General features: G+C 42.0%; 1 protein-coding gene across 1 annotated transcript in view; it reads left to right on the plus strand.

Annotated features, from left to right (window-relative positions):
* Positions 1-22,156, plus strand: part of LOC139696479 (uncharacterized) — a 434,479-nt gene that overhangs the window by 191,373 nt on the left and 220,950 nt on the right. Inside the window, exon 2 of the mRNA XM_071595264.1 lies at positions 5,529-5,742. Within this exon, the coding sequence (XP_071451365.1) occupies positions 5,529-5,742 (214 nt within the window). The remainder of the gene's footprint in view (positions 1-5,528; positions 5,743-22,156) is intronic.

Genomic DNA, 22,156 nt, shown 5'->3' on the forward strand with positions numbered 1-22,156 from the left:
GTTGCGACACCACCGCCGAACAGACGACTCGTCCATTACATTGTCTCCATACACCTCCTTTAATTGGCGATGAATATCACATGGGCGAACGTTTCTTGCATTGAGGAATTTAATCACTGCCCTCACTTCACAACTGGCGGCGTTCTCAATTTTTTTAAACATTGTAAACAATCACAGAAACAACACAGGCAATGCTAGCGTCACGCAACTTGGCTCAGAGAAGGCAGACAAGCCACTGAAGCTATCTGACCTCGTCCAGCGGCTACTCGCGTCGTCAGCACTTCATGCGGCACGAACGGGTACTACTTTCCGGATGACCCTCGTATATATATGTTTGAGTCCCACGCAAGCAATATGGATTCATACGCCCTCCACTTTTCCCACAGCCCTCCATGCCTCTCGTCCTTTTCCATCTTTCCCCTTCCTTTCTCCTGCGCGCCTCTATCCTCCCCACGAAATCTCTTTCCCGCAATCGGGCCCTGCCTCTGCATCCCATTGATCATCCCGGTCGCCCCTCTGTCGCCCTCCCACGGTCCAACCCATCGTCCAGTTCTCCTCCGACTCTCCTCGTTCCGATATTTTGATTCCATATGGATTGGAAAACATAGGCTTAACTGATTTAATCCAGCTCCTCGCAAAGCTACCCCAGATTCTCGACGCCCATTTTAGAATCATTATTTGGATCTTGAACTTTGACTTTTTCGAACATACAGGGTCGCACCCAAAAGTGGTAGGAGTGATTTTCTACAAGAATTTTACTGACGATATACTTACATCGACTTAATAATCTTAAAAGTATGCTCCTTGAGCTGCTACACACATAGTATAACGTTGCTTCCATTCCCCGTACGCCCGCTGGAAATTTTCTTTGGGGATACCGTTGATGGCCCTCGTCGAAGCCTCTTGAAGGGCCTTTATCGAGTCAAAACGTCGTCCCTTGAGCTGTCTTTTCATCAGGGGGAAGAAGAAGACTGTACTAAACTTTAAATTACGGGTTTTTTCATTGCTGGTAAAATGGGCAATATTCAGTAAGGATTGGACAAATACCTACGGCATATATAATCCGTAGTTTTTTTCAAACGTTTAATGTATTTCTACTAGGTGTCATACGTACACTCTAGTTTATTTAAAGCTTTAATTTTTCTAGCTTTTTATTCAAGCATTTAATATTTTTCTCTAGATATATTCTTCTGATAATGATATTTTTGTTCTCATTATTAGGATGCGTCATTTTTGCGATTTATAATGAATTTCCGGTGGACTAATTATCCGTTTCATCTTTCAGACAGGAAACAAAGGACCAAGTGCTGAGTAATTTCAGTCGTATTTAAAAAATATATGATTTTAATGACAACATATGAAGTCTCATAATTGCATTGCAACATCAAACACGGCGATTAGAATTCGCTCTTAGTGATCTGTCGTATACTACGTGAATTTTGTGCTCCATTATTAGATTTTCCTTTTTTGGATATGTATAGCACCACTGATAAAGATAACTTTAAAGTCAAAATCACCGAAGAGCTAAGTGCCGCTTCGAAAAAGACTTCTTTGATCAGGCGTCAGTGAAGTTTTTCTCAAGAATAAATCTGTCTACCTTTGCCAGCGCAAACTTAATTCAGTGCGAATGAAAAGAGACATTTTCCTAAGATTTGTTTACTCATCTGCTGTTACATTTGCGCAATCTTTTTACCAGGTCTGCTGTGTGTAAATGAAATGATGCGCATGTTCAGAACTCGAAGCAAATCATCCGCGATCTCTTGTCTTGGAAATTATGTGAAATAAACTCGTACAAAAAGCTAAATAAATAAATAAGGAAAGGGGATAGGAACACACATAAAGGACGAACATAGGAGAGTTGGGGAAGGCGGAATCAGGCAGATTAAGAGTGTAAAAACATTTCCTAGACCGGGATTTGAACTCCGGATCTTTCAACTTGCCGGGCGGAGGCTCTTAACTGCAAGATCTGCGATGCATTTTGCAACCAAGTGCCCCGATTCTTTGTCCAAGAGATGGCGTTAGGGAGCTCAAGTGGTTAAGAGCCTCCACCCGGCAAGTGGAAAGATCCGAAGTTCAAGTCCCGGTCAAGGAAATACTTTCACACTCGTGATCTCCCTTATTCTGCCTTCCCCACTTCTCCTGTGTTTGTCCTTTATGTGTGTTCCTATCCCTTTTCCTTATATCTGTTTCTCTCTCTCTCTTTATAATGTATATATATATATATATATTATATATATATATATATATATATATATATATATATATTTATATATATATATATATGTAAAAACACAGATTTAGATTTTTAGAATATAGAAACACAAAGAAAGGAAACTCACAATTTGTTATTTGACGTTTCGACAGCACGGCTGTCGTCTTCAGAATGGCGTTCTCGGGGAAGAGCGGAGAGGATGTGCGGGGGAGAGGTGGGGGAAGGAGAGGTAAAGGGACCAATAGGAAATGAGCAAGTGGGTGGGGGGGATATGTAGGCAGCCAATTGATGCATTCAGTGGGCTTGGTTCAGCCCGGGCGGTTTGAATGATTGGGCCACCCAGATATGCGCCATCTCGCGGCTTCTCACCTCTATTATACTCGAAGATTTGGGAAGGATTTCAATCACCGAAACAGAGAAGCAGTCGTCAAAAGAGGAAGCACGGATGTCGTCCGAAGACGACAGCCGTGCTGTCGAAACGTAAAATAACAAATTGTGAGTGTCCTTTCTTTGTGTCTCTATATTCTAAAAATCTACATCTGTGTTTATATATATATATATATATATATATATATATATATATATATATATAAGCAGTTCGCAACAAACACAAAGAAGGTTCTAGACGAAGAAATAATTTCCGTGGTAGTAGTTAACTGCCGAAGTTTAAAAAATAAGATACCGGAATTTCACCACCTCATTCATAGCACATAGTCAGATATATCATTATAGGAACTGAAAGTTGGTTGAGAAATGATATCGCAGACACCGAAATATTTCTCAAATCCTTCACAGTTTATAGAAACGGCAGTCAGAATAGAGCCGGAGGAGGAGTGTTAATCGCGGTTAAAAACTCTAGCGTCAGTAGAGCTGAGTTATTTCCTGATACCTGTATATAAAGTGCCTGGTGCTCAGTAAAAATACCCCGTTCGAAAAGAATATATGTCTGTGCGTATTATAGACCACCCCATGCTGGCGTTAACTCAATACTATATCTAGAAAGGCAGTTAAAAAGCTTTTTCATCCCACAACAATGAGCATAGATTAATAATCGGTGGCGATTTTAATGTTCCCACAGTAGGTTGGGATTCGTACAGTTTTATAAATGGAGGTAAAGACAAGGATTTATGCGAGTCCCTCTTATTGACGTTCACCTCAAATTCCTTACATTAACTAGTCACTTCACCAAAAAGGGGAAAGAACATTCTTGATCTATTAGCTACTAATATACCCGAAAGGGTCTTAAATGTAGGAGTTATTGATGGAATCATTGATCACAGGGCTGTAAACGCTAAATTTTCCCTAAGCGTAGACTAAGTTAACAAACCTAAGAGAAAAACTCATTTATTCAATAAAGCTTACTATGATGGCTTAAAACGTGAGTTGAACTGTTCCTTTCTTATATTTGACGAATTAAGCAAAACTAGGAGTGTCGAGGATACCTGGAATAATTTTCTTGCAATAACACGTTCAGCAATACAGAGATTCATACCTAGTAAATATATAAGAGAGAATAAGGAACCCCGTCGGTACAACTCTGAAGTTTGTAAATCACTAAGGCAGCAAAGGGCGTGCCATTTCAAAACAAAAACACGATTTAAGATTCCTCCCCTGATAAAATCAACAAAACCAACCAGAATTACAAAGCATCTAGGTCCACTGCCAAGGAGGCCTTCCGGAAGGCGCTAGCGGAATTCAAAAGGAAAAAATTAGGTGAGCATTTAAACGATAACCCAAAGATATTTTGGTCCTACCTCAGGGAAGTGCAGGTAAAAAAGTCCACCGTAAACTCATTGAACAACAAAAAGGGGGATAAAGTTACAAGTAGTTTAGATAAAGCCAACATGTTAAACTAATTCTTCCACAGTGTTTTCAACAAATGCTCCCCGAATATACCAGAGAGCCTTCCAAAAACATTACTGCAGCCATTGCAAGCAATTGACTTTTCCACCCACAGAATAGAGTTACTCCTGAAAAACATCGACCCGAAAAAATCTCCGGGACCTGATGAGATACCGGCTCATGTGTATAAAGAACTGTCGTCTGAAATTGCTCCTTATCTTAATATAATATTAACGAAATCATTAGCAGAAGAAAGCGTGCCAAGCGGCTGGAAGATTTTCTGTAGAAGAAGAGCTTCTGTAACACCCATATTTAAAAATGAAACCGGGAGGACCCCAGTAATTATAGGCCAATATCGCTCACCTCCATCTCCTGTAAGACTTTTGAGCACATAATTGTTAGTTCAATAATGAGGTACCTCGATAGCCAAGATTTATTGATTAACAACCAACACAGGTTCCGTAAAGGTAGATCCTGCGAAACTCAACTCGCACTCTTTGTTCATGATATAATGCATTCCGGTGAAAGTAATATTCCAGTTGATGCGATATTCCTAGATCTTAAAAAAGCTTATTGAATACACGGGAGTATTATATGCTGGATTAGACAATTTTTGAAAAAAAAATTGATTCTTTTTTGCAGGTTCCCCTTACCTTTACCCATCCATTTGAAAAACCCTAACCCCCTCATCCCTTACCCTTTCCTTCTGGTGCTGCACCCCCTGCCACTCACCTTTTTGGTGCCTTGCAGGGTATTGATGTAGATGTAGATGTAGATATATAAACCCATAAACAAAGTTATTAACCCAATGGTCTTCTATGTACACATACACAAAAATTATATATATATATATATACACACACATACATATACATATATTTATTTATTTATTTATATATTCATATTTTTGTGTGTGTGATGAAGAATAAGTGGAAAGTGACTGTATACGAGTATTGATGAATTAGTATTTTTTCACTAAGTCATCGCCATTAAATTAATTCACTCCAGTTATTTTATTGGCAAGGAAATATTCGTATTAAATAAACAGAAATTACTTTCATTTTCCGCCAACCCTTTTCCGAAGAAAGTGATTGGCCAGGCAAGCTCGTAAGTGGGGGGCTCAGCCTCTCCTCTCTTGATGCATATCATGCCGTTTCGGAGCAATATTTACATGCTATTTGCACAGTTTTTGTCTTTACTCTCCCCTTTTTTTGGTTGCGTAATTTTAAAATAAATACGGCTATCTGGTGTACTTTCCGGGAATTTTAATTACCGCCCTCTGACTCTGCCGAAACAACCCTGAAGGGGGCAAACGATATGTCTGGTCCGTTTCCCCATCTATGATTTGTGCTCGACCTTGACTTGCATTCAGTTGCGAGAAGAGCCGATGGTTCGTCATGGGCTGTAATGTTCCTTGACCATTGATGACACCGTTCTACCCGCAATATTCTTGAAGCTCTGATTCCTTTCGCAGTGTCCGCGGAGTGGTCTTCGGAGGTGGAGATGCGGAGGTTGGTGGTGACGTCGCTCGTGGACGCGGTCCCCCATGGCCTCTTCGCCGGCACCCCGACCCCCAGTCTCCGTCTGTGCGATGGTGCGGCCGTCGTCTGGGCTGACGAACTCTCCGGCAGAAAGTCGTACGCCCTCAACTGGTCGCTGCCCGCAGCAGGGAGTGAGGTCATTCTTCGGTGAGTACGGGCGAACACGTGTCTCCATTCCACTCAGCCAAAGGGCACTCATTTCTAATCTCGTGTTCTATTTTGATATCAATCGCGAGAGTAAATGCTCATAAGCTTAACTCCTATTAACTCCTGCTGGAAGGATTTTCCTTCAACTTTGACGGTTTATAATAGAGCTAAAACGGTGTTAAGCATTATTCTGTGAATTTTTACTGCAAGTACACTTCGTTATTAGTACTTTGTGGAAATTCAAGTAGCAGGGTATATTCTCATGAGGCTCATTAATTTACGGGGGTGAGAACATGGAAAGTACAAATTCTGTCAAGTTGGCCGAATCGAGGTGTGTAATCGAGCCTACGCAATCCATTTCGGTGTTCCCGATGCAGGAGGGCTTCTGGAGGGAATCGCTATTTTTTCATAAATTCATCTCCACACACATTTTTAAGTGTCATTCTAATACCCCTACTGACTCTCTGTTTCATGCCTCTTTAATGCCTTTATCAATGGCTATTTAACTTCCCCTTTCCTTCTTGTTCCACATTCATTGTGCTATAAAACTCCACATGATTTCCCGCTGCGTCTTCCATCCTCTTTTTACGATATACTTTCGTTTCCCCACGTCTATCCTCCTCATTCATGCCCTCCATCCCGTATTATGGAAGGTAGACTGGAGGCTTTATGATTCAATTCTTCAGTTGGAATCCAATTCCTCAGTTTCAAATAAAAGTTGGTTATGGAAAGTCCCTAACAACTATTTATTTATAAGTAACCCATCCTACTTCCTTCTTTAGTTCTACGTAATTTCTGACTGCCTTCAATGTGTCTTAAACTCACACCATCGTATCATTTACCCTGCGTTTTCCCTTACGTCAGAGCTTTTAACGTGCCACTACCTTTCAGTATGTAATCCATCTAATTTCTTTGAAATCTTTCCTCAGTAGTTTCTTCTCTTCTCCCTCGCTATTCAAGCCCTCTGCGTTAGTTTTCCCTGCGTTCAATTCATGTACTGCTCCCTCGCCACGCCCAAAAGCCTCCAATGCTACACTCATCTTCTTGCCTCAAAGTCTACCTCTCAAGTTCACTAATCGCTACGCTCCAAATTAGAGCTGCCCCATATATTTTCTTTACACCTTTACTCAGTGAATTTTACGTCAATTCCCTTCTTGAAAACTATTTCTTTGCTGACGACATTCTTCTCCCATTGCCCCCACTACCATACTTCTTTTCCTCAAAAATACAGTCTAAATACCGCTTCACCTGCTCTATTGTCTTACCTCTTAATTTAATATATCTTTAATTTATCACCTTAGCTTTTCTAATGATTAAAAAATATAATTTATTTTGTTTCCTCGTGGTTAATCCTTAAACCGTACGTCTCTCATTGCTGCTTTGAAGCACTTACTAATAACTGCGATACTTCGGCTCTCCGACTCGCTTTCACGTGACCAGCTTCATGGCTAATCAACTCCTCACGCAAGAGCCATTGACCCGGTGGAAGACCCGAGAAGAATTCACCCAACTAATACGCCGGGAAAGCACCAGATCTTTCATAACTCCTCACGCATTTTATTCCCACATCCAGCCTTATCATGCTACGACCAACGTTCCCTCTGCAAATAATATTGATGAGTACCGGCGGAAATAAGAGATCAGGTTGGAAATTTTAGCCCCCTGGGGAATATTATTAACAGCTAAAATGCATATGAGATGGAGATTAAGAGATGAATAGCCTTGGCAAAACAAGCGCTTCAAATCAGGAAGAATTTACTAATATAAATGACCATGTAAGGCAGGGGAAAAATCGACCAACTCTAGGGAAAATTTCAACACAACATTCGTTTGGAGGGTGTTTTTATATGGATGTGAGACACATGGACAATCAGGAAAGCTGAAAGATAAAAGCTTGAGGCAATGGTAATCTGGACTTGAAGGAAGTTAACAAAAAAAAGCCGGGTAGAAAGAAAAAGTAATGAAAAGATGTTAGCAGGAGTGAAAGAAAAGATACTACTCTTAAGAACAACTGGGCAAAGAAGAGCAATAAGACATTTACTAAGGCATAACCAATTCCTTAAGAATTTATTTGAGGAAACTTTGCAGGGAAGAAACCAGAGTGGCTTTCTTCAAGGACATGGAGCATGAGGCACGAGACTTCAGATCATATGCTAGCCTGAAGGAAGCAGCAGCAGCGAATAGAGATAAGCGAGGGTGGCTATTGAGACAAGGCACTGGCTTTAGTGTTCGATGGTATCTTTCATTTCTGGGCCCAGACTATTCTCGTCTTTATCGCATTCGATTTTTATTTATAAACTAATTAGCCTAATGTCTTTACTGTAAAGATCTTTTCTGTATTTTTGTCTCAATCCCAGAAAATCTTCTGGCTTTATCTCTCTGTCTCCCATCATCTCATTGGTGCTTCTGCTTGCTTTTCCTTCTATCTTATAATTTTTCCATATCCTCCCACGGATCATCCTACCACAAAACCTTTTCCCAGTTATTTTATCTCCTAATGGTATTGTTCAAGACTTTGTACATTCGTCCCACTAAACCCACTCTCAGCTCCACTCCAACTAAACTCCCTTTCTCCCTGCCCTCATCACCATCATATCTTTCCATGCACCCATCGCGGTCATCTCCTTGACCTTTCTTCCTCTGCCATCAGCTCTGACGTGCGAGGAGTCGGCGGGGTGACAACCCCAGAGAACTCGTCTGCCCCGCTTCCGGGCTCGAAACCCGCCTCAGTTTCCCGATTCCCGTAATTTCTATAATTTATCATCTCTTTGCTTCGGTCCATATTCATAGTGAATATGATTATTGGGGTGGTTTAATGAAGGTTATTTTCTCTGACTCTCTTTTTTGCGCCGAATGAAAGGTTTGATGTCGGCCTAATACCCAAATGACCCGTTCGATGTTGCTTCGCTCAATTCCATCTTTTCATACTTTAGTTGAGGGATGCACTTGGATGAGGGCGCATCTCTTCTTCATTTGTTTGCCCGGGAGGGAGAAGCAGACTCCAATTGACTATGAATATGGGTGCCTACATAATTGTTGCTTGTTGAGTCACCTTCCCTCTTAATTTTCCACTCTCCCATCCATTCCTAGCGCGTACTAATGCCTCACTTTTTTTCTTTCGGTTGCTCTTCCAGCATTTTCATCCAGGTAAAATGAAAGTAGTAAATTATTGTGGTATATTAACCCCATTATGAAATTGATGATTTTGGAATTGTGGTCTATGATAGTGTGATTGTCCATTCGTTGCGCGTCGTCAGGCAGGAATTAGGTTCTAATACTCATTCTTTCCCCGAAAAATCAGAAATCATAATAGTAAGAAACGAAAGTCACATTAGAAATATTAAAAACATTGAATTTACAAGTCGGAGCAAAGTTAAACACTGCAAAGCTGTTAGGTATACTTTCAGGTGCATGTGTATGTTAGTTGGTAGTTAGAGTGTTTGCATGTGTGTGGGGTGTAAGTGTTCTTGCATGAATGCATGCCATGTTTTTTGTGGATGTATGAATTTGTGGTTTTTGCATACGGTTTTTTTTCTCTTTTCTAAATTACGAGTGCTGTCCCAACACCCCCCGCCATATGCCCTTGCGGGGTATTAAGTAGATGTAGATGTAGAATTATGTTTTGCTGAAATAATCGCTGCGATGGTGAAAGGTCGAAGGCAATTACTCATGTTGGTAGGCGTATCGACGGATGCTTTGTTTGGGTTGTACGGCTTGCAAGCATGACGCAACGATGACTCGAGTGCGCTCGCGGCTCAAGGCACCATGGTGCAGTTGTGGAGAGGGCACTAGTGCTGTAATGGTCGAAGAGGTCGACTCCCTCAGGTTTCCACATTTCGATTGTCCAGTCCTGAGGCGTCCGTTGCGTGATCTCCCACCCCCACCCCCCGCCCTATCCCCGGCGAATACACTTCCGAACCAATGCCGACGCGGTCGATGCTAGTTTCGGAATTCTTAGCTCCGGCGACGACTGGGGGCCTTGCGGGGGCAGGGGTCGGCTGATGAGGGAGATTAGTTGAGTGGATGCATGAGATGGAACCGGTGCAACACGCGGCGGAGTGTGAGCAGAAAAGAATGACATTGCACCCAGCAGCCATACGGAGAAAGAGGTCGATAGGATATACGATCAATTAGAGGATATAATGGCGTGTGTTCCTGCAGGGAAATATTTGATAGTGATGGGGGATTGGAATGCGCCGGTAGGCGCAGGACGAAATGGTGATGAGGTGGGGGACTACGGTTTAGGCACGAGGAATGACCGCGGGGAGAAAGCAATTGAGTTCTGCAGAAGAGAGGGGATTAGTCATCACCAACACTTGGTTTAGACACCACAAAAGACGAAGGTACACATGGAAAATGCGAGGTGACTAAGAGAGGTATCAAATAGGTTATATTCTGATTAGACACATGTTTAGGAACAGCGTGATATATTCGCACAGCTTCCCGGGAGCGGATGCGGACTCTGACCCCAATTTAGTTGTTATGAAATGTGGAGTCTGTTTCAAAAAGATGAGGCAGGGGCAGCGGCGGTTTAGAAAATGGAAGATAGAAGCTTAAAATGGATTGAATAGGAAGAAGTACCCCTTGTCTGTAGAGGAAATCATGGAGGATGGCAAAATGGCAAGTACTATCTGAGACAAATGAGAGTTTTAAGAAAGGGTTATCGAAAGCCGTAAAACACAGCATTGGTGGAACCGTTAACGCGAAGAGGACTAGGGAACCACGAATGAGATGATTCCCAAGATGCATGAGAGGAGAAAATGGAAGAATGTAAACACAGAGTTAGGAAAAATGAAGTAGAGAGAGTTAAACAATAAATTGAGGCGGGCAACTTATAGAGCAAAAGAAGCATGGTGGAAGACGCAGTGCGAAGATATAGAAAGTTTGCAGAGGATGGGTGAAATTGGTGCGCTGTACAGCAAAGATTAATCTTTATCAGGAAGTAAGAAAGTGAGATCTATGCTAAGAGTTAGAGATAAGGCGGGTAAGATAATAGTTAATGCAGGAAAAATCCAAGAGAGGTGGAAGGAAAATATAGAACAACTGTTTAGTAAAGACCTTAGACCAGCAAAGTTAGATAGAGAAAAGGAAAATGACGTAGGGGAAGATAGCTTAGGTCCAGGCATACTCGACGATGAGATAGAAAGGGCATTAAGGGAGATGAAACTAAATAAGGCCGTGGGGGTGGATAACATTCCTGCGGAACTACTGAAATGTTTAGGAAAATGTGGGAGGAAGAGGCTATATGAGCTGATTCGTAGTATTTATGAGGAAAGAATCTGGCCGGAAGACCTGTGAGATCAGTTTTACTTCCTATTCCGAAAAGGGTAAAGGCTAGATCATGTGAGGACTACAGGACAATAAGTTTGATATCCCACGCAGCTAAAGTGGTTCTTAGGATCATAAACAAAAGGATAGAGAGTAGGGCAAATGATTACTCAGGGGATGATCAGTTTGGGTTTAGGAAGGGGAGAGGTACGCGTGATGCCATTGCAGTAATGAGATTATTAATCGAGAGGAATATAGAATACAAGCAGGAGGTTGTTTCGTACATTACGAAAAAGCGTTAGATTCTCACGGCGTCAGAAAAGATGAAAAGCATAAAGGGATCGGCAACCAGAGGAAGCAATGACTTCCACACAAAATAACTTTTTTCATTAAAGCCCAGTAGTATTTTTGAAGAAGTAAAGATCTGTGCTAGCAGTAAGAGATAAAATAATATTTGATACAGATAAGATCCAAGAGAGATGGAAGAAGTATGTAGAAGAACTGTATAGTAAAGAACTTCGACCAACAAAGTTAGACATTGAGAAAGAATATGACGTAGAGGAAGATAGCTTAGGTCCAGGCATACCAGACGATGAGAAAGGGCATTAAGGGAGATGAAACTAAATAAGGCTGTGGGGGTGGATAACATTCCCGCGGAACTATTAAAATGTTCAGGAAAATGTGGAAGGAAGAGGCACTATGGGCTGATTCGTAGTATTTATGAGGAGGGAATCTGGCCGGAGGACTTTGTAATATCAGTTTTAGTTCCTATTCCGAAAAAGGTATAGGCTTCATCATGTGAGGACTATAGGACAATAATTTTGATACCCCACGCAGCTAAATTTGTTCTTAGGATCATAAACAAAAGGATTGAGAGTAGGGCAAATGATTGCTTAGGGGATGATCAGTTTGAGTTTAGAAAGGGGAGAGGTACGCGTGATGCCATTGCAGTAATGAGATTATTAATTGAGAGGAATATAGAACACAACCAGTAGGTATTTGCCTGTTTCGTAGATTTCGAAAAAGCGTTTGATAGAGTGAATTGGGGAAATCTAATTAGTATAAAAAGGAAAGAGGAATAGATTTGAGGGTAAGGAGGCTAATCCGCAACCTGTACATATCTCAGACTGCTCAGATGCGAGTGGGGAACGGGGAGTCCGGATGGGCAGTGTTAGGAAGAGGTGTAAGGCAGGGTTGCCCATTATCACCGTCGCTGTTCAACCTGTATGCAGAGGAAATGATTAAAGAGGCATGGGAGGAACTGGAGGTAGGAATGAAAGTGGGCGGGGAATTCGTAAAATCAGTTAGGTTCGCTGATGACCAAGCTATAGTTTTTCAGTCAGCCAAGGGGTTGCAAGCATTGCTGAGTGAATTGGAAATTCAGTGCGACAGGTATGGGATGAGAATCAATATTAATAAAACAAAGGTTATGTGATTTTCTAGAAAGAAAAAGGCTAAACTAAACATTAAAATAGGGGGGCAAAAACTAGAGCAGGTTGAACAGTTTACGTATCTCGTTAGTGTTTTGGACCAACACGGTTAAAGTAGTAGGGACGTAAGGAGAAGAATTGCACAAGGCAAAGAGACTTTTACAAGGAGGAGGGAGTTGATGAGAGGGACGTTGAGTAAGGATATTAAGAAAAGACTCGTTAAAACGTCGTTATGGAGCTTAGCTATGGACGGAGCGGAAATGTGGTCATTGAAGCAGGAGGATAAACGTAGACTGGAGGCTTTTGAAATGTGGGTGTGTTGATGAATAGAGAAGGCGAAATGGATAGAGAAGAAAACAAATGAGGAAGTACTTGGTATGGTGGGCGAGGACAGGGGTTTGTTGGGAGAAATCCTATGGAAGCAGGAAAAGTGGATGGAGGGGTTATAGACCGGGAATGGGATGTTGAAGACTGTAAAAGAGGGGAGAATTTTAGGCAAACGAGGAAAGGGAAGGGACAGGATAGGAATGTTTAACGGGATGAAGGGAGGAAGAAAGTGCTCAGAGATGAAGTGGGACCTGATGTAGAGTTGGATGCTGGATTCTGTGTTTTTTTAGGAGTCACAAAATATTTATATAGTATAGTAGCTGTGTCTTTCCAAAAACCTACCTTAACCGGCAGATAACGTTATAATAAGTTATATGTATGTATATATATATGTGTACATTTTATATATATATATATATATATATATATATATATATATATATGGCCCATTCTAATATTGAGTATTGCCTACACCTTTAACTATAAGATTTTTACTTACATTGATTAAAAGCAGATGGGAACCACTTGACTGGCATTATTTAGCTTAGTAATATGCTAACTGATAATGGGAAAAGTCTGAACATTCCCTTTAAGTACATGCGTAGTCTCCTTCCAGTGCAACCAAATTTTGGAAGAATTGAAACATCTGCCAGGGACAGGAAGTTGGAAAAAATTTCAGCAAACATCTAAGGTTTATTTACTTTTTTAGCTATCGGTAATAAAACTTTAAGGTATTTCAAACAAAGGTTTATAGTATTTAATTTAATAGAATATTTAATGCCTACCAAGTATTTTCCACCACTGAAATAGTGAAGTATGTTTACCAGAATATGCCCGCTATTCTCTTGTTGTTAGGCATATTGTTGAATATATGTCCACTTGAAACCCCGTTAATATATTTTATAATATCATAAAATTGACTATCGTTTTGATGACAGTAGCCATTGAATCTTAAATAACTGGAAGGTCAGAGCGTGTTGGAGATGAATTTTGAGAGTTATTGTGTATGCAATTTTAATTGCGAGAAAATGTCATGTACTACCGCTTAAGTTATTATTAATAATATTCTGCGGCGGCGTTTATGGCGGGCCGCGATGGCTCGATAAAGCGGAGGAACGATCCGAAATGCTCGTTTGGAGGGAGGGGCTGAGGGAGGCCCTGGAACGTAGGCAGTTGTTAGCGGTGCGATGGGGGCGGCCACTGGAAGGGGCGGGGGCACTCTGGGGAGGAGGCGGGGTCAATGGTCACGGGGAATGGTTCGGTGAGGGTGGGGTTAGGAGACTCTGGTCGTAGTGTGTCGGGCCGGGGGGTCAGCGGGCGGCCAGGATGTTGTTGCCTTTGGGTCGCTGTCGCGGCGAGGGCACTGCCGTGTTGTCTGGGCGCGCGAGGCTGGGGGTCGCGCGGGCAGGCTGAAGGGGGAAGGGCCACCCCGGAAAGTCGCGGGGCGGGGGGAAAGGGAGAAGGGGTGCGGGGAATGGGGGAGCCGTCAGAATGCAGCTAAAAGTTCAAAGTTCAAGCGGACAATTTTGACCCCTCTCTCGTGCCCTTCTTCCCGCAACCTTTCCCCCGTTTCCTCCCCCACCCTTCCTCCCCCCTCCCACCGACCTTGTCGAGATCGAATGGTGTGCGCGAGGAAAGGAGCGAGGAGATTTCCTCAGGGTACGGCTTCATCGGAAGGTAAAAAGAATCCACTGCGTTTCAGTTTTGTGTTGCGCCCCATGGCTACTCATCTTTGAGAACCGATTTCGAAGCATTTGTAGTCTGGTGCTATTCAGTGATGTCTACATTTACATTAATAAGCCGCGGGGGGTGTTAGATCACCAGTCATGCATGCACAATCACCTCTGCAGAAATATTAGTTGCTTCATACCCTGGAGCAAAGTTTACTACGCGAAGGAAGATACAGGCAACAATATTCAACAGCAAGATAACTTTATTCAAATCATGCGAGAAAACTGTTAAAGAGATGGGTGTATTTGAAAAAAATTAACAAATAGACGAATTTTACTGGAAACCTGAAGCTCAATGCCATCAATGTATATAGGGAACAATAGTGGAATGATGAAAAACACTTCCTTGTGGGTCACCCATTGTGACGCCTACTGTGTCGGGCGATACTCCGTCTATTACGACCCTTTCCTCGCGGACAGTCAAGAATTGATTTATCCAATCTATCACACAATTATCAATCCCACAGCTTCAAAACCTCCCACGAGGGACTTGGTTGAATTTCTTTTTAAAAGATAGAAATGTAGCATCACGTTTAATATTATTTTAACTCGATAACAAATTATCATGAACGAAAATGCCAGTTGGGTCTTGCAAGATCCACCCTTTCGGAAGGCGCTTTGGTTTTTTCTAAGAAAACTCTAAGTATCGAGTTATTAAATGATTAAACTAACAATTATTCGCTATAAAATTTTCCATGAGATGTATGTGAGAGATATGGGTCGGTGGTCACTCGGATCTTCTCTGTCACCTTATTTTTAAATGGGCGTTTCATTGACTACTTTCCAGTCTTTTGGTACGGCGCGATCATTTATGGATTTATTAAATATTATTTCCAGATTTGTAACTATTTCTGAGGTCATCGTTTAGTATTCGCGAGTCGGGATTTGGTCAGGGCCTGGAGATTGGCTTGGACTGAAGTCTTTAAGTTGACGTTCGATTCCAAGAGAAAATATTACCACTCCTGACATTGGGTCATCGGAGTAATTGAGTGGCTTGCTCCTGTGAACGATTATTAAAAACGCCAAGAAAATAGCGGTTTAATTTTTTAGCTTTTTCTAAACTGCTGGTAAGCCCGTTGGCCCGTTGTTATTTAGGAATGTGACTGTCGACTCATAACGCTGAAACTCCCAAAAATATGACCAAAATGTTATTTACTGTTTCAATGATTTACGCACTTCAGTTGTGCCATCGAGGTTCCGTCCAGTCACTTTGCTATTAACTCGGTACATGTGTTTCTATTACCGTCTATTACCATGTGGTGTCGAGAAAAAGCACTCCACAAACTCCCACTGTCTCTTCTGCTAGGGTACTCAAATGAAATCTAACGGGCGAGCGCGCAAGACCGGTCCGTGCACTCCAAAGGTGGGTTGTCACTATGCAGTTCTCGTATCTCAGCGATGGCAGTATCCATGCGTAATAACAGTGTTTCAACCCTTTGCGCGGACTGCCTGTTATGGTGGGTGTTGCCCTTTGATAATTCCCTTAAATTAACCATAATACTGCTGCTCCTGCCCACCCCTCATTCCCTCGTAATCCAGCCAGTAAATCTTACTTTTGGGTTTCTCATTTCTCTTACTCTTCAAATCAACTTAAACTAGCATTATTCTGCGGTCTCCAAGTCCTCCAAGTGTTGCTATTTTTATGAATTCTTAGAATAAATTTTTGTAAAAATAGAAATTCAAATGAATGACCTAATAGATCAAGTAAATTGTTTCTCTGGTGGGTGTCGGTAGTAATTGGTTTGATGAATGTGATGTGAAAACACGAAGCAATTACTCGCATTACTCTTTGCCCTTACCTCCTTCTATGAAACTATAGTTTTCCAGTCTATGGACGGAAGATTTAAATCCCCTTTGATTACAATACTCCTACAGTGTAAATGGGAATTCAAACTAGCGACCTCCCTTTCTACTTCTACGACTGATCTTTCCCCGTAATCTATAGGTCTATGGTATGCACAGATGTATGTAGATGTAGAAATGGAGACTACTCGATCTAAAGGCTTTCTACGGAACACAAAACGCTTTCTAGGTCACTATCAGAGGAAGCCTCACTTCTTCTTTCGGCTATGGGTACTCCTCCTTCAATCCTATTTTCTCCGTCCTTTGTGTAAATTCAAAAGCCTTTAGGAAAATCTCTTCATCTACAATGCCTTGCGAGAACCATCTCTTAGTTCCTATAATTATATCGGCTTCGGTACTTCTTCACTTAAGGAAGACTTTCTGCGGTCAAGCATATAAAAAATTGGGATTCATTAGACGCATTGTCGGCAAAAGTGACTCGAAGGTCAAGGAACGTTGTTACCACGCTCTTGTAAGGCCTCATTTAGAATACGCATGCAGCGTGTAGCATCCGAGTGAAAAAGGCCTCATTCGGGAAATTGAGAAGGCTAAATGCCGGGCAGCCCGTTTTGTAAAACATTCTTACGATAAATCGGAAAGCGTCACCGAAATGCTCATGGATTTGGGGTGGGAATCATTGGAAGAGAGACGATTCAATGCGAGATTGAAATTATTAAATGAATTTAGATCCGCATGTTTCAGCACCGAGGTCTCGCAAATTATTCGTACTCCTACATACATTGGTCGCTTGGATCATGCATATAAAATTCGGGAATTAGATGCCAGAACTAGCCGCCTCAAGGGCTCCTTTATTCCCACGGAAAAGACGCGATAGCAACTGCAGGGTTATAGATAGCAAAAATTCCACTTGCCACCCTCAGCGTGTAAAAAATAATTAGTTGTATTTAAATGCATGCTCTTCCACTAACCTTATGTGTTTTGTTATCATAACCCATTCTATCCGAATGATATCATTAGTGTTCTGTTCATCTGTTTTTAAGTTTCCCTTTCAAACCCTCGTCCCTGTCCGCGGAGGGAAATTCCTGCTACCTGTAACGTTGGGTCGCATTCCCTGCCTTTTACAGTCTCCTCGGGGGGTAGAGTGTTTTGTGGTGCATGTTCATGTGGTGGTGGTGTTTCACATTCTTGCTTATTGTGTCCTGGCTTCCGTGTTGTAGGATGGCTTTCGTGCTGCATCATGGGGTGCAGTTTTTTAGTTGTTTTGCGGTATATGTGTTTGCATGAGTATTGGATGAAGGGATTTTTGCATGAGTGTGTGCGCCGCTGTGGGTGTAATTTTCCATGTTGTTGTTTTATGGTGGTGTTGTCCTTTTTACGGTTGGTGACCTAACACCCCCCGCCACACGCCCTTGGGGCGGCTTGCGGGGTATTGTGTAGATGTAGATATAGATGAAGGAAATATTCGGCTATTTCGTTTCTCAAACTTCGGCAGTTTATTGCCATCACGAAGATAGTTCTATTCTTGAACAATTCAAGTAGTAGTAGTAGTATTTAGGGGAGGCGACCGACAGCTGAGGTCATTTGCGCTATAGGGGATGGACAGGAAAGGATAAAGGGTGGAGAGAAACCCGGCGTCGGCATTAGCCTACTGTTTACGAAAGGCGCCAAGGGGTCCGCAGCTTAACGTCCCATCCGACGGTTGGCGTACCAACTCAAAGTGCCCTCCACAAAACACCTCTAGTAGGAATCGAGATACCTCTGAAAAATATTCAACACCGCCAGGATTTGAACCCGGGCCCTCAGGGTGGGAAGCCAGTACGTTAGCCCCCGCACCATCACGATCCCCTTTCTGCCGAGGTGAGGCCAAAACCGAAGGTGGGAATGGCGAGGTGGTAGGAAAGCCATGAGTGTCGAAGGACAAAGGAAGGGACAAGGGGAGGGAGGGGAAACGGATCGAAAGTCAGACGGGAGGGGGGGTTAAGGGGGGGATTAGTGAGGCGTTGGAGCGAGAGGGGGGGCGGGGGTCGGAGGGGAGGCGGGGTGACGAAAGCGAGCTGAGGAGACATCGGGGATAGAGAAATGAAGTTAGGAGTAAGCTGCTTTGGGGGTGGATATCGCCGGTGCGGGAGGGCTCATTGTGACAGTCGACACTATGAGCCCTACTCTTCCTGCCACGTGACCTCTCCTCGAGACATCACATCTACATCTACTTAATACCCCGCAAGGGCGTGTGGCGGGGGGTGTTAGGACACCACCCGTAATTTAGAAAAGAAAAAGAAAAAAAACCGCATGCCATAACCACTACATCATATATCCACAAAAAAAAACATGGCATACATTCATGCATGATCACTTACACCCCACACACATGCAAACACTCAAGCTACAACTTACATACACATTCACCTGAAAGTACACCTAACAGCTTTGCAGTCTTTAACTTTGCTCCGACTTGTAAATTCAATGTTTTTAATATTTCTAATGTGACTTTCGTTTCTTACTATTATGGTTTCTGATTGTTCGGGGAAAGAATGAGTATTTGTACCTATCTGTCCTGGAATCTATTTCCCTTATTTTATCTTTATGGTCTGATCTACCTAGTAGTGTGGGGCCATTATAATTCCTTCGCTGTCATAGTTAAACTCGTTTATTCTGAACCTTTATAAAAGTCTAAGCCTCCCTTGTTCTCTCCGTACTTCAAATGGTTCCCAGCCTAAATCCCCTAAGAGACCTGTCACACTTGTGTTTTTATCATAACAATTTTTAACGAATCTAGCGGATTTTCTCTGGACTTTATCTAATTCTTTTTGCCAAATTTTCTCCCACGGATCCCAAATACTTGCGGCATATTCCAAATGAGGTCTAACTAGAGCAAAATAACACCGCTCTTTAACTTTTTCATTACATTTCCCCACCACCCGTTTTATGAAGCCAAGTTTCTTTAAAGCTGATCCGCATATTGTCCTGATATGTGCTCCCCATGAAAGGCGTGGTGTTAGAACAACCCCCAAATATTTAACTTGATCGGCCGTAGTCAGTACTAAACCCTCTATTTCGTAGTTTATATCCTGTTCCTCGCTTCCTTTGTTCCAAAATTTCAAAACTGTGCATTTATCTATATTGTGTTAATCCCCATTTATTGCACCTTTCCGAGATATTGTCTAAGTCTCTAGAGAGTAGCTCGCGATCTAGTTGGCACCTTATTACCCTGTATACCACCGTGTCGTCAGCAAATAACCTTAGATTGCTACCAACGTGTGTGCTTAAGTCATTAATGTATATTAAGAACAGAAGAGGCCCTATTGCACTTCCCTGGGGGACGCCCGAAGTTACATCTCTATCCGTTGAGCACAACCCATCTATGACTACTATTTGTTTGCAATTTGACAATAAGTCTCTAATCCAATTAATTATTTTCTCATTGATTCCATAGAATTTAAGTTGATATAAAAGTTTGTTTGGGACTGTGTCGAAGGCTTTTTTGAAATCCAGGAATACTGCATCGACTTGTGTGTTGTTTTCTCCCGATCTAAGTATATCGTGGATGAAGACACCAAGTTGTGTTTCGCAAGATCTGCTTTTCCTAAATCCGTGCTGGTTGTGGATTAGTATTTTCCTACTATCAAAAAGTCTCATAATTTTAGTGAAAAAAATGTATTCCAATATTTTACAAGAGATCGATGTTAAGGAAATGGGTCGGTAATTGGTTGGTTTATCCCTATCGCCGCCTTTATAGATGGGAGTTATATGGGCTAGCTTCCAGTCGCGAGGCACTGAGCCTTCTTCTATCGATTTTAGAAAAACAATATGTAAAAACGGGGCAATATCTTCAGCTAATTCCTTCAATATTCTAGCAGGTATTTCTTCCGGACCAGGGGTCTTGTGTGCTTTGATACTACGGAGTAGATGTACTATTCCCTGCTTGGTCCGTGTAAGCTCGCTCATGTGTTCCTTGGGTGGGTGTGGAGGATCGTTTGGTGCGTTTGTGTTTTTATTGTTGACGCTATGGAAAAAATGGTTTACAATATTTGCCTTTGTCAAGCTATTTGTAATGATTTCTCCATTTTTCGTCTTCACAGAATGAACAGTTGGACGTTTAACCTGTATTTCCCTAACATAGAACCAGAATGACTTTGGATTTTCCTCAAGATATTCGCTTAGCATTTTAGATTTAAAAGAGTGTAGTGCTGTGCGCATAATACTATTCGTCTTACTACGACATTCTTTTAGTTGCTGTTTGGATGTATTCATATAAACTATATCGTCACTTTAAACTCGTTTTGAAATTTCACTGTAACTTTCTTTACCTTCTTAATGCCGATCTAACTTCCCCGTTGTACCATCTAGGTTCCTTACTGGGATTCTTTTCAGGCCATTAGGCATGATTATAATCGTTATTATTTCAGGTTAGGCTAAGTTTTTAAAGGATCTTCATACAACTCTACTCCTAAGTCTAAACTCACGTGAAACTACTCATCATCTTAAAATCCCTGCATCATATCACAGACAATAACTAATTCCTTCGATATGCACAATTCCTACCTCCTTCGCTTTTATCCGGATTCGCATTCCATTCTTCCTTCGTCTCCTCAGCACCCTCTCCTCTAGTCCCCCATCCGGCATCCCATGGGCTCTCCATATCTGCCCACACTACCTTCTACGCACAAGAGCATTGAACTTTCATCTACATCTACATAATACCCCGCAAGCCGCCGCAAGGGCTTGTGGCGGGGGGTGTTAGGTCACCAACCGTAAAAAGGACAACACCACCATAAAACAACAACATGGAAAACTACACCCACAGCGGCGCACACACTCATGCTAGAATCCCTTCATCCAATACTCCTGCAAACACATATGCCATAAATCAACAAACAACTGCACCCCAGGGTGCAGCATGAAAGCTATTCAACAACACGCAAGCCAGGACACAAGAAGCAAGAATGTGAAACACCACTAACACATGAACATGCACCACAAAACACTCTACCCCTCGAGGAGACTGTTCTGCTACAGTCCCTTAAGCAAGCCACGGTTGGTTTACTCCCATTTACTTACCTAACATATGACCAGAAAGCTTTGGGGTCAGTGTCCAAATGCTCTCAAAGTGCTTTGCGTTTAAAGTCCAGTAAAGCGCCTCGTAATTGTGTTTTGGTTTCAATTTTAGAGGATCTATATTTGTCCCATAATTGTTTATTCTCGGGGGATGATGTGTTCACGCCTGCCCTCTTTACCCTAGAGTGTAGCATTCTCTGCTTTCGAAGGGCTTTATAACGTATTTATTTTACCACCTGGGGTCGCGATGTGCTTTAACGTATTTTATAGGGATGAAATCTGTGATGCCTTTTTGCATAATATTGACAAATTCTGTCCAAATTTCTTCCACGTTGGCATGACTTAAGCGAGTTTCGAACTCGGGTGGTGAAGAGTTGAATTGAGTGGCAAAAGTTTCAAAGTCTGCTTTATGGTAATTATAATTTTTTCTTTTTGGTTTAACAATCTTTTTTATTTGGTTTAACAATCTCTTTCTTTAACTGCTTTTTGGTTACTCAAGCCCTCGTCAGTTGATACACTGATAATACGTTCAGGCGTGTTTGTAAGATATAGGGTACAATATGTTCTTTCCACGGGTGGGCATACGTACTGCTTGATGGGCAGAGTTTATTTGAACCAAGTTTCAAGGATTTGCAAGAATTGCGATGGCGGGTCCCAGATTTAACGCTAATGCTGTCCCAATCGATACTAGGGAAGTTAATGTCGCCACCAATTATGTTTGTTCTGTTATTATATTTAACTGTGAAATTGTAAATTTGATCGTTGAGGGAATGAAGTGTTTTCATATCTGAGTCTGGAGGT

Source organism: Hetaerina americana, unplaced genomic scaffold, assembly GCF_022747635.1.
Source record: "Hetaerina americana unplaced genomic scaffold, ioHetAmer1.1.p SCAF_7, whole genome shotgun sequence".
Classification (NCBI taxonomy): Eukaryota; Metazoa; Arthropoda; class Insecta; order Odonata; family Calopterygidae; genus Hetaerina; species Hetaerina americana.